Genomic DNA, 13,266 nt, shown 5'->3' on the forward strand with positions numbered 1-13,266 from the left:
AGGGGGAGGGGGAGGGGCGGGTCTCGCTCACCTCCTTGATCTCCTCCTGCAGACGCTCCAGCTCTGAGTTCTGCTCATTGATGAAATTGAACTCCGCGAAGTTCCGCTCCTCCACTGGGGGCGAGTCAGGAAAGGCAGCGTCCAGAGAGACAGAGACCAGCAAACACACAGAAAGGCAGAGAAAGAGATGTTGAGAAAGGCAACAAAGACACAGAGACAAAGAGAGACAGAGACGGAGAGATATAGGCAAAGAAATAGACACAGGGGCCAACAGAGAGAAATACAGGGCAAGGCAGAGCGACAGAAAGAGATAGCGACCGAGAGAAAGTCACAGAAATGCCGAGAGAGACACAGAGAAACAGAGAAGTGAGGGAGAGCAAACGGTAAAGGTGGGTAAAGAGAGAACATTAGACCCCGGGAGAAAGACAGCAACAGGGACACGGAGATAGGCACACAGAGGCTGAGGGTAAGATTCCCAGGGTGACCCGCAGGCCCAGGAATGAGGGAGGCGGAGGGAGGGAGGGAACGGGGAAGGGGGAGACGGATGGGGGAGGCGGGAAGGCAGACACGCCAGGGAAATTGGACAGAAAGAAAAAGACGGAGATACACTCAGTGAGAACAGAGAGATGCAGACGGGTGGAGACACACAGAGAAGGAAGGGGTCAGTAGGCCCGAGACGGGGGTGGGAGAGAGACTGGGGAGAAGGGGGGGAGAGAGAGGGGCGGAGGCAGGGCGGACGGGAAGAGGCGAGTAGGGCGGAGCCTGATTCCTGGTCCCTCCTGCGCAGGTGGAGGAGTCCCCAGGGCCGAAGCGGAGGCCCTCGGTGACCGAGACAGAGCACAGTCTGCACTGGATTCCGGGGGGCTGGGCGCCGTGCTCCTGCCCCCCCCCCCGCCCTTTCCATCCCCACCCCCTACCCCCAGGGACTCACACTCCAGGTACTTCTCCACCAGCAAGTCCGGGTCGCTCTCCCCGGTCAGCTGGGACAGTTTCTTCAGGGCGTCCTCGTAGCGCAGCACCAGCTTCTCCTGGGAGGTCTTCCGGAGGCCTTCGGCCACCTCCCGGGCTGGGGGGTGAGGGGGCAGCGAGGTCGGCGTCCGGGGCGGCCACCAGGGCGGAGGGGCCTGGCTGGGCACGCTGGTGGGGAGGGGGCAACAACACCGCAGCCGCGCAGACCCCGCCCCTCCAGCCCCGCCCTCCGACCGGCCCCGCCCCGCGGCGAGACCTGGGGCGAGCCGCTCCGCCCCTCCCCTGGCCCGGCCTGCTGCAGGCAGAGGTGGCGGCCCCGGCCTCACCCCGTTGCTCGCGCTTCTCCACGACGGCGGGATCCGGCTGCCGATCGCCGTTCTTGAGTTTGAGGAAGCGGTGCAGCTGCTCCAAGTGCGCGATCTGCCGCTGCAAGATCTGCACCTCCATGTCGTTCTGGGCCACCTCCTTCTCTGCCCTCTCCCGCAGCATGCCTAACTTGGCCTTCGCCTCCTCCCTGGGAGGGGTGGGGGGTTAGACCCGGGTCAGGGAGATTGGAGGTTGGATTTGGGTTCATCCTGGGGCCCAGGGAGGGGCGGGGTCAGCCTTGGGTTGGAGGGTGAATGGGGCAGGGTCAGTCTTGAGTCACAGGGATGCGCGGGGTCATCCTGGGGTTGGGGGTGGTGGTGGATGGGGCACAGTCAGCCTGGGGTCTCAGGAATGGGACAGAATCAGGTTGCTGTTACCCTGTGGTCACAAAAGGCAGAAAATTGTCTAGGTTCCTAGAGGTGGGTCAGGATGGGGTTATGGGGCAGAGTCAGGGGGCTCACTCACTGAAACTCCCCTGGCCTGCTTGGCCGAAGGTGGAGCTTTTAAGCTTTTAAACGTAGTGCAGCCCACTGTAAACTCAGAGTGCCCCAAGCCTACTTCACAGGTCACAGGATCAAAGGTCAGAGGGTCATTAGGTTGGGAGAACAGCAGGTCAGTCGCCTCAGGTCCCTGCCCATGGACCATTCTAGCTCCCCTTTCCACACCTTTGCCAACCTTGGTTGCCTCGACTCAGGGCACTAGCTTCTTGCTCTGTTCAAATTCCTCTGAGGCTTACTCAGGTCAGTCCTCCTTGGTGGGAGTCCTCTCCTGGCACCCACCAGCCCTAGCCCCCGGTGACCCCTCTAGCAGCCCCTCAGGGATTAGGACTCACAGTTCTTTCTGTGCCTTGGGCTTCAGGTCAACAGAAAGGCCAGGAAGAGGGAACCCAGCTTCCCAAGAGCCTGGCCCTGCAGGAGATGCTCTAAAGCAGCACGCCATAAGTCCCCACAGCAGCCCATGAGGTAGATACCATTATTGTTGCCATGTCACAGTAGAGGAAACTGAGGCTCAGAGAGGGGAAGTGACCTGCCCAGGTCAGCCAGCAAGGAAGCACTGGAGACACTGGCTGGTCTGACAGAAGTGTTGGTCCTGACAGCTGCCCCCTGCCTTTAACGGAAACCACCCTATCTTTGCACCCGGCTAGGCTGCCCACTGCACTCAGCTGGAGGATTGTTGGCAGAGGCTAGATCCTGGTGATGCAAAGACAGGCCAGCAGGCCATCACTTGTGGGACGTGGCAGAAAAGATGAGCCGGGCCAGTCAGATTCTCTCCTCAGAATCTGAATTGGGAAATGCTAAGAAGGGGACAGCGGGAAGCCGAAGCTAAAAAGGTGTATAGAGAGAAGCCACAAAAGGTCATGTTATGAAGGCCAAGTTAGGAAGAAGCCAGAGCTATGCGTGAACAGAAGCCATGAGTCAAGGCTCTGAAGAGGTCATGGAGGACCACAGGTAACAAATTACAGAATCAGCCATAAAAAGGCATGACGTACTGAGAGATGCTACAACGTGGGTGAACCTTGAAAGCACTGCACTGAGTGAAAGGAACCAGACACAAAAGGACACGTTGTATGATTCCATTTGCATGAAACAGAAAAGTAAATTTACAGAAAGGCAGATGTATAGGTAAATCGTCGAGACAGGAAGGAGACTAGTGGTTGCCAGGACGTTGGGGAAGAGGGAAAGAGAGAATAACCGCTTAATGGTTACAGGTCTCCTTTGGGGGTGATGAAAACAGAAGTGATGATTGCACAACATTACCAATGTACTAAATGCCACTGAATGGTACATTTTAAAATGGTGAATTTGGGGACTTCCCTGGTGGCGCAATGGTTAGGAATCCGCCAGCCAATGCAGGGGACACGGGTTCAAGCCCTGGTCCAGGAAGATCCCACATGCTGCGGAGCAACTAAGCCCGTGCGCCACAACTACTGAGCCTGTGCTCTAGAGCCCGCGCAGCACAGCTACTGAAACCCGTGCGCCTAAAGCCCGCGCTCCACAGCTAGAGAAGCAACCGCAGTGAGAAGGCTGCGCACCACAATGAAGAGTAGCCCCCACTCGCCGCAACTAGAGAAAGCCCGCACACCGCAACGAAGACCCAATGCAGCCAAAAATAAATAACTAAATAAACAAATTTTTAAAAGGTGAATTTTATGTGCATCTTAACTCAAAGGAAGGAAGGAAGAAGGAAAGAAAGACAGAAGAAGGGAAGGAAAGACGGAAAGAGAGAGAGGAAGAAGGAAGGAAAGAAGGAAGGAAGGGAGGGAGGGAGGAAGGACGGAAAGAAAGAAAGAAAAGAAAGGAGGAGGGCTTCCCTGGTGGCGCAGTGGTTGAGAGTCCGCCTGCTGATGCAGGGGACGCGAGTTCATGCCCTGGTCCGGGAAGATCCCACATGCCGCGGAGCGGCTGGGCCCATGAGCCATGGCTGCTGAGCCTGTGCGTCTGGAGCCTGTGCTCCACAACGGGAGAGGCCACAACAGTGAGAGGCCCGCGTACCGCAAAAAAAAAAAAAAAAAAAAAAGAGGAACAAAGAAAGAAAGATCACAGAAACCATAAGGTAGATTTGGACTATAACCGATGTCATGAGGAATCATGAACCATGATAAGCAGAAGTCATGTGGTAGAAACAAGACACTGAATAGAAGGTAAGAAACCACTTGGAGCAAGAGAACAGGGCTGAAGCTCAGAAAGGAGCAGAGATGGGATAAGAGAGAGCATGGAACCCAGGAGAGCCCAGAGGCAGAGAGAGAGGTCCATGAGCAGAGCAGCTGGGGCTTCTAGACTCCACACAACATGATCCTTTATCTGAAGGTGGCTTGAGAGAATCTCTGTCCCTTTCAACCAATACTGACAAATATCAATCTAATTACAGTCATTCACTGATGCTTCCTACGACCTGGCCCCCTGCTATGTGCACTTACTTAAGTCTCTCTATTTTTTTTTTAATATTTGTTTATTTTTGCCGGCGTTGGGCCTTAGGTGCAGCACACAGGCTTCTCTCTAGCTGTGGTGCTTGGGCTTAGTTGCCCCGAGGCATGTGGGATCTTAGTTCCTCGACCAGAGATCGAACCCGCATCCCCTGCATTGGGAGGCAGATTCTCAACTACTGGACCACCCGGGAAGTCCCTTAAGTCTCTTTATTTATTTATTTGGCTACACCCTGTGGCTTGTGGGATCTCAGTGCCCGGACCAGGGATTGAACCAGGGCCATGGCAGTGAAAGTGCGGAATCCTAACCGTTGGACCGCCAGGGAATTCCCCTTAAGCCTTTCTACATCCCTATGTGCTACATGCCATTAACAGACTTGGGTTAAAGAGGTTAATTCATACACCCAAGGAGAGGGACCTTGCCCGAGAAGCTGGGAAATCAGTGGAGGTGGGAGAGAAAGGGACACCTTATAAAAAAAAAAAAAAAAAAAAAAAAAGGATGTTCTGACAATCTATTTCTTGAGTTTGGAACCTTCCCACCACGTCCTTAAGAAAATGCATGGACTGAGTCATCTAGGATGCCTCCAGGGGCCCTACCTGATGGTGTAGGCAGAGGTGGAGGAGACCATGAGGGTCCTGACCGTGTCCCGCAGGAGCTGCAACTCCTGCCAAGAGAACAAAACAGATACCACTTCTAACACCCTCATCACTGGACGGCCCTCCTTTAAGCCCCACATTTCCCCAATAAGAAGTGAGGCTCCTGGGCCTTAGAAACTTGGACCTTCCTCATTAGCGGCAATCGGTGAAAGGATTTTAAACAGGTACCAAGTGAAAGGAAAGCCAGATTGATGAGCAGGAAGCAACAAAGACCCAACACAGCCAAAAACAAATAAATAAATAAGAACTGCAGTGAAACATCCAACCCAGAATATTCCTAAGAGTGCTGACCTAACTTTGTGGTGGGGGTCAGAAATTTGTGTGAATTTCATGATTGTGACCACGCTAATCTGTTTTCTAGTCCTATGGAAGTGTCTTTGCAGAGTTATGCGTAAAAGGGTTATTTCAGGAGAAAGACAAGAGGAAATTATATATATATATATATATATATATATATAGTACATATACATAATGTGTATATATGTATTAATGTATATAAACATATATACACACATACACATACATATACATATATAATGTGTGTATATATTAATGTAATACGCACATACATATATATGTATGTATAAATACATGCGTATGTGTGCACGTGCACACACACAACACACAAACACATACACTTTGTAACAAGAAACCTAGGATGGATAACCAGAAACTATGGGGGCTGAATGGGAACGAAGTGGAAGAGATGGTGAGGAAATGATGTTTCTGTGGCTTACCTTTTGGCATAGTTTTGATTTGGGAACCCCTGTCGACGGTTTACATATTCATAAAGAAAATTAAATCAACAAGGATAGGGGAGAGAACTAAAACCAAATACAAACAGAGGCAAGTGAACCTAACTGTATTTCAAACAAAGAACAGAACCACAAAGAAGACCAAAACAATAGGAACTAATCCCAGTGACTTCTGAATACAATAATGTGAGATAGATAAATAGATAGATAGATACCCATGCCCTCAGAGAACAAAACGATCTGCAAACAAATCTTGAACGCTCCGGTTCAGGGGGTGTTAGTACAGCTATAGCAATTCTGAACCTCTCTTATGTGTTTTGTAGGACTGAACAAGTGAGTACATATATAAACGCTGTTGGGAGCCAAGGTTCCCGCTGTGGGGAAGAAAAAGATAAAATAGGGAAGGTTCAGGAATAACCCAGGGGTGATGGGTTGGAATGAGAGGCACCGACATGAACTCACAATTTTAAAATATGTGCGTGTGTTTCCTAGCTCCAGAGAAAGGGTCCCAAGGCAGGGACACCCCAGTAGCAGTGAGGACTCCTAGTGCCTGTAATTTGGTTTCTCGGCACCAAGAGAAGAAGAAGCAGGACTCCCCACTAGGAAGAATCAAGACTCCATGGAGAAATGCTAACTTGAGAGTTAAGGCTGATCAAGTACGAGAAAATCTGGACTATCTTCCTGTACCAGAAAGTAAGGAAGTGTTCAAAAAAAAAAACAAAACAGATGGGCTTGTCAGAAGGACAGAGAAGCCAGCTTGAGGGGGCTCCCACCAGCCGAATCTGAGACAATGTGAACATCATGATGAGCACTATGGATTATAACCCAGAGAATAAAGTAAGAATACATGAATGCTTCCTGATAACCCATAAATATACTTAAGAAGTTCTTCCTTAAGTAAAATGCCATCTTATAAATGAAGAAGAAATGAGAGAGAAGAATCACCATTTGGTAGCCATTACAATAATAATTTTTCAGGCAAAAGTCATTAAGGGATGCTAGAACAATTGCGTGAAAATGTATTAGGGAACAGGATATTTACATGGTCTCAAAGAACCTCCCTGGACTCTCATTACAAAGAGGAAAACTCTATATTGGAGAAACCTGGCTGACCAAGCAATCAAGGTCAACGTTACTAGTTATGGGACAAACTTACATTATGTGCCTACTGATATAATGCCCGCAAATGACACAATACCACCTTTGTGATATTCCACCAAAAATGCACAACTTGAATCTAATCATGGAGAGAGATCAGATCAATCCACATTGAGGGACGTCACACAGCACAACTGGCCTGGATGCTTCCAAAATGTCAAAGTCATGGAGACAAAGAAGGGCCGAGGGGGACTTCCCTAGTGGCGCAGTGGTTAGGAATCCACCTGCCAATGCAGGGGACACGGGTTTGATCTCTGGTCTGGGAAGATCCCACACGCCGCGGAGCAACTAAGCCAGCAAGCCACAACTACTGAGCCTGTGCTCTAGAGCCCACGAGCCACAACTACTGAGCCCGTGTGCCACACCTACTGAAGACTGCGTGCCTAGAGCCCATGCTCCACAACAAGAGAAGCCATCACAATGAGAAGCCTTCATGCTGCAAGGAAGACCCAACGCAGCCAAAAAAAAAAAAAGAAGAAGGGCCGAGGGACTGTTCCAGATGAATGAGGCCAGGACAGCCAAATGCAATGTGGGATCCTGGCCCAGAGCCTGGAGCAGATAATTAAATTAGCTATAAAGGACATTGTTGGAACAATCATGAACTTTAAATATGCACTGCTTAGAATTGTAACAATGTTCAGTGCCCTTGGGTAAGGGCACTTTGTTTATATAAGAAAATGGTCTTGTGCTTAGGAAATACACACTGAAGTTCTTAGGACCATAATGCCTGCATCGTACTCTCAAATAGTTCGGCAGTTGTGATAATAAATTATTTTCAGGGAAACTAATTACACACACACGCAGACAGACAGAGAGTAAATTTGGCAAATTATCAATCTTGGTGAAGGATATATAGTTCTTTGTACTATTCCTGCACCTTTTCTGCAAATTTGAAATTATTTCAAAGGAAAACTTAAAGAAAGAGAGAGGGAGAGAATAAAGGAAGGAAGGGAGGTGAAAGGAGGGAGGGAGGATTCTTCAAAGGACTTCAAAGGTTATTGAGAAACCCATGGAATGTAAATGGTCCTGCCTGCGCCTTGGTTGCCCTGGGTGATAACACTCAAAGTGCCATCTCTGCTTTCTGCAAATCTCAATGAGGCTGCATTCTTTGCTGGGGGTAGCCCGGAACATTCTCAGGTGTCCATTCCCTCCGGACTAAAGTAAACCTATGGCTCCGGGCGATTCCGTACTTGAGGCCCGAGTGTTGGAGAAAGTAGGGTGACTCTTGCATCCTCCCCTGCACTCCAGCTGGGCCACGGGGTCCTGGGCTTCAGGGCCACTGACCTTCTGCAGCTTGCGGTCCACATTCAGATAGCGGTTCCTCTCGATCTGCAGGAGATCCAGCTCCTCCCGCAAGGTTGCATTCCGAACCAGCTGGTTGTCAAAGCGACAGGTGACCTGGAATGGGGGTGGTGGTGTGGGAGAGGATGCCAAGAGTCTGTCTGAGGCCTGGCCTGCCTCCCTCTTCCATTCTCAGCCGAGAAGGGGGCACTTGTCAGGTAGGGGGCCCATTCCCAATTTGGGGGCTCTGAGAGCATCGCCACCCCCCCCCAAGACCCAAGCACCAGTCTCCTTTCCTGGGAGACCCTCCATCCCTCCAGGATCTTGTCTCCTAACCCCACTTAGGGAACCCACTATTTTAGGCCACTCTGCATCCAGGAATCTGGTCCACCGTTTCTAAAACTTGACTCCCATGCTCAGTTCTTCCCCCAAGAGTTCAGGTCGGGAGACAGCCAAGAGGCTGACCCTCACCCTGTCCAACTGGTCTTCAAGGATCTTAATCCTTCGCTGGCTCTTGACCTTCTGATCCAGGATGCATCCCGAGGCCTTGACATCCTTCCCATGGGCAAAGATCCGGCTCTCCCATTCCTGGATCTGGAAGAAAGAACATGGTGCCTATTTGTTGACTGAATGCGGGAGAGATTGAGGGAATGAGGGAGATGAGAGGGAGGGTGAGTGACTGAGCGTGGTTGACATCTGCGGTCCTTGTGGCCCCAGCCGTCTGCTGTACCCCTCTTCTGAGGTGAGTACCCAACCTTCCACGTGGATCTGACTTCCAACCATAACGAGCCGCCCTGCCGGCCACATGACCCAGGTCCAAACAATCCATTTAGAGATGGACGTGTGACCCAAGCTGAGCCAGCCTGAATCCTTTCCTGATATTTTGGGAGAAACGTGTGATCTGGATGGATGCGACGCCACACACAGTAGACAAAGTGGAGACAAGAGCCTGAGAATGAGACAGGCTGGGACCTGGGACCCTTTGCTGCAGTGCCTGCACCTGGACAAACGTCTCCTCGGGCAACAAAATACAAAGGAACTATAAGGGACTAAAAATAACTGCGTGCATGTGCAGTTAGGGCAAATTCTGGACAAGAATGTACAAAAAGACCAAAAAAACCCAGCTGCCACTTCTGAAGAGTCAGGAACAAAAAAAGGGGTTCAGGAGCAAAAGCAAGGTACTACGTGTGCCCCCTGCAGTACACCACCAGAGGGGTGGGCAAAACACCTAAGCCACTCCTCTGGCCCAACCCATGGACACACCCCTACTGTCACCCCATAGAAGGGACAAGCTCGCCCCACCTCTGGGAGCAAGCAAGGGAACCTGTTACTTGTTTTCGCTCCCTGCTGCTGCAGCAGGGGCCCCAGTAAAGGCCTGTCTGAATTTCTTGTCTGGCCTCTAACCAATTTCTTTTTTTTTTATTTTATTTTTTTGCGGTACGCGGGCCTCTCACCGTTGTGGCCTCTCCCGTTGCGGAGCACAGGCTCCGGACGCGCAGGCTCAGCGGCCATGGCTCACGGGCCCAGCCGCTCCGCGCACGTGGGATCTTCCCGGACCAGGGCACGAACCCGCGTCCCCTGCATCGGCAGGCGGACTCTCAACCACTGTGCCACCAGGGAAGCCCAATCAATTTCTATTGACTGGGGAAGGCCAAGAATCCCGGTCTATACCAAGAGGAGGGGAAGATAAGCCCTGATGCCTGAAACCAACTTCCAACCTGCCCTTCTCATTCCCGTATTCATCTTGACTTGTTTGGGGTATGCTGTTTTCCCAACTAGATTGGAAACTCCACGAGGGCGGATTTTTAGCTTTTCTGTGCTTGACACAGAGTTGGCATGCAACAAAACATGCAGACTAAATGAATAAATGAATTGCTTGATACTGTGTTTCCCGATTTGTGCAGCCCTATGGGTTGAACTGAGTCCCCTGTAAATCCGTATGTTGAAGTGCTAATCCCCAGAACCTCAGAATGTGACCTTATTTGGAGACAGGGTTTTTACAGAAGTAATCAAGTTAAAATGAGGTCACTGGGTTGGGCCCTAATTCTACACGACTGGCGTCTTTATAAAAAAGGGGAAATTTGCACAGACATGCCAACAGGGAGAATGCCAGATGAAGGTGAAGGCAGATGTGGAATCTTAAAACTATAACAAACTAGTGAAAATAACAAAAAGAAGCAGACTCACAGATATAGAGAACAAACTAGTGGTCACCAGTGCAGGGGGAGAGGTAATATAGAGGTGGGGAGTGGGGGGTACAAACGATTGGGTGTGAAATAGGCTATAAGGATGTATTGTACAACACGGGGGATATAGCCAGTATTTTGTAATAACTGCAAATTGAGTATAACCTTTAAAATTGTATTACAAAATTTTTTAAAAGAAAAAAAGATGAACGCAGAGATTGGAATGATGCTTCTACACACAAAGGAATGCCAAAGATTGCCAGCAAACCACCAGAAGCTAGGCAAGATGCACAGAACAGATTCTCACAGCCCTTAAAAGGAACCAACCCTGCCGACATCATGATTTTGGACTTCTGGCCTCCAGAACTGTGTGACAATAAATTTCTGTAGTATAAGCCACGCAAAGAAACGAATACATGCGCCAAGGCACCCCAGAGCATTGCAGCAAACTCAAAGGGGCAACCATGGGGATATTTTAAAATTTGAGGGAGACACATTGACATTGGTCAGACACCCCATGAACCTGGAGCTCAAGGTAGTTCCCAGGTTCAACGTGAGACGGTGCTACATTCCTTTTGGTGACGTCCCATCTTTCTTTGTTGTTGCTGTTGTTTTGTTTTTTGGGTTTTTTTTAACCACGCCACATAGCATACGGGATTTTAGTTCCCCGACCAAGGATTGAACCAGTGCCCCTTGCAGTGGAGGCGCAGAGTTATAACCACTGGACCACCAAGGAAGTCCAATGTCACATCTTTCTTTCTTTTTTTTTTTTTGATATTTATTTAGGCTGCCCCGGGTCAGTTTCAGCACGCAGGATCTTCGCTCTGGCATGTTTCTAGTTGCGAGATGCGGACTCTTATTTGCAGCATGCGTTGTGGGATCTAGTTCCCCGACCAGGGATCGAACCCAGCCCCCCTGCCTTGGGAGTGCAGAGTCTTACCCACTGAACCACTAGGGAAGTCCAACGTCACATCTTTCTGAAACTGAGTTTTTAGCAGTTGCTGTGATAAAAATCAAATACCCCAAAACGGTACCATTGGGGGAAACTAAGCAAAGCGTACAAGGACTCTCTCTGTATTATTTCTTCAAACCACAGGTGAGTCTACAATTACCCCAGTAAAATTTTCAATTAAAAAAAAAAGCAAGTACTGCACAGAAATCAGTGTGGAATGAGAGTGGTGAGTCCACTCTGACTCCAAGATCTGAAAAGTTGCAAAGTGGCCAATAGGCACAAACGTGCCACAGGTAATTGTGGTTTTTAAGAATGAAACACAATTTTTTTCAATTTATGTATATTATTTTTTCAAATGGTTTCTAGGTTGTTAGGATGCAAACATTTATTGAGTTGTTTGGTCCAAACTGCTATAATAGAGCTGTTAGCAGTGCAATACTGGGGCCCCCCTGGACAGCTCTTGAGAGCTGATTGTCACATTTTCAGGAATTACATGAGTTAAATTGTTGGTAGTTTGAAATTGACCATTATATTAGTTTTCCATTTCTGCAGAAAAATTACAGTCGCCCTTCAGTATCCACAGGGGATTAGTTCCAGGACTCCCCTCAGATACCAAAATCCAAAGATGCTCAAGTCCCTTATATAAAACGGCATAGTATTTGCATATAACCTACACACAACTTCCTGTATGCTTTAAATCATGGCTAGATTACTTATAGTACCTAATACAATGTAAATATTATGTAAGTAGTTGTAAATACAGTGTAAGTGCTATGTCAATAGTTGCTGGCCCCCAAAATTCAAGTTTAACCTTTTGGAAATTTCTGGAATTTCTTTTTTTTTTTTTTTAATATTTCCCATCCTTGGTTTGTTGAATCCACATATACAGAACCCGTAGATATGGAGGGCCAACTGTACCACAAACCCTGTGGCTTAAAACAACACCCATTTATTATCTTGAAGTTTCCATGGGTCAGGAATGTGACACAGCTCAGCTGGAACCTCTGCTCAGGACTCACAAAGCTGCAATCAAGGGGTCACCAGGGCCACGGTCTCATCCAGGACTCACCACGTGGTTGATGGCAGAATTCAGTTCCTTGTGGTTGCAGGACTGAGGCCCTCAGCTCCTAGGAGCCCCCAGAAGTTCCCTGCCATGTGGCCCTCTCCACAGCATGGCAGCTTCTTCAGTCTACTATGGTGCAGTATTAAATACCATAACCGGGCTTCCCTGGTGGCGCAGTGGTTAAGAATCTGCCTGCCAGTGCAGGGGACACAGGTTCGAGCCCGGGTCCAGGAAGATCCCACATGCCGCGGAGCAACTAAGTCCGTGCACCACAACTACTGAGCCCGCGTGCCACACCTACTGAAGCCCATGCGCCTAGAGCCCGTGCTCCGCAACGAAAAGCCACTGCAGTGAGAAGCCCGCGCACTGCAACAAAGAGTAGCTCCCGCTCGCCGCAACTAGAGAAAGCCCGTGTGCAGCAACGAAGACCCAACACAGCCAAAAATATATAAATAAATAAATAGCATAACCTCATCAAGGGAGGGACAACCCATCACCTGTGCCAAATTCTGCCGTCACGAGTTCTGCTGCCACTGAAGGGGAGGGGATTCTATAAGGGTGTGACTCACTGGGGGTCATGATAGGGTATGTTCACCTCAGCCTAGATGAGAACGTTGATGTTATGAAAATCAGAAAATGCTCATTGTAAATCAACTACACTCTAATATAAAATTTTTTAAAAAAGAAAATGCTACATATCAGGGTGCTTTCCCCCGCTAATTGCTGGTTTCCCAGCACACCCCTGTTAGATGTTTCTTTGGGGGCTAAAAAATTTACTAAGAAATTAAGGGCTCCGGGAACAAAGAAAGTTTAGGTGAGATAGGCTGGGACCTGGGACCCTTTACTGGAGTGCTTGTACTTGGACCTGGACAAACGTCTCCTCCAGCAACAGAATACAAAGAAACTATAAGGGACTAAAAATAACTGCATGCACGTGCAATCAGTGGGGCAATTAT

At 49.2% G+C, this 13,266-nt stretch overlaps 1 protein-coding gene across 5 annotated transcripts in view; it reads right to left on the reverse strand.

The window, feature by feature from the left end:
* CCDC114 (coiled-coil domain containing 114) overlaps positions 1-13,266 on the reverse strand; it is a 33,353-nt gene that overhangs the window by 9,548 nt on the left and 10,539 nt on the right. For all 5 annotated transcript variants that reach the window (XM_029209270.1, XM_029209246.1, XM_029209239.1 and 2 more), the window contains 6 exons: positions 8,581-8,703; positions 8,113-8,226; positions 4,856-4,923; positions 1,296-1,483; positions 932-1,066; positions 32-114 (listed from right to left, as the gene is read on the reverse strand). In XM_029209270.1, coding sequence (XP_029065103.1) covers positions 32-114; positions 932-1,066; positions 1,296-1,483; positions 4,856-4,923; positions 8,113-8,226; positions 8,581-8,703 — 711 coding nt within the window. The remainder of the gene's footprint in view (positions 1-31; positions 115-931; positions 1,067-1,295; positions 1,484-4,855; positions 4,924-8,112; positions 8,227-8,580; positions 8,704-13,266) is intronic.

This window comes from Monodon monoceros, unplaced genomic scaffold (assembly GCF_005190385.1).
Source record: "Monodon monoceros isolate NGI ecotype Baffin Bay Population unplaced genomic scaffold, NGI_Narwhal_1 Super_Scaffold_10, whole genome shotgun sequence".
NCBI lineage: Eukaryota > Metazoa > Chordata > Mammalia > Artiodactyla > Monodontidae > Monodon > Monodon monoceros.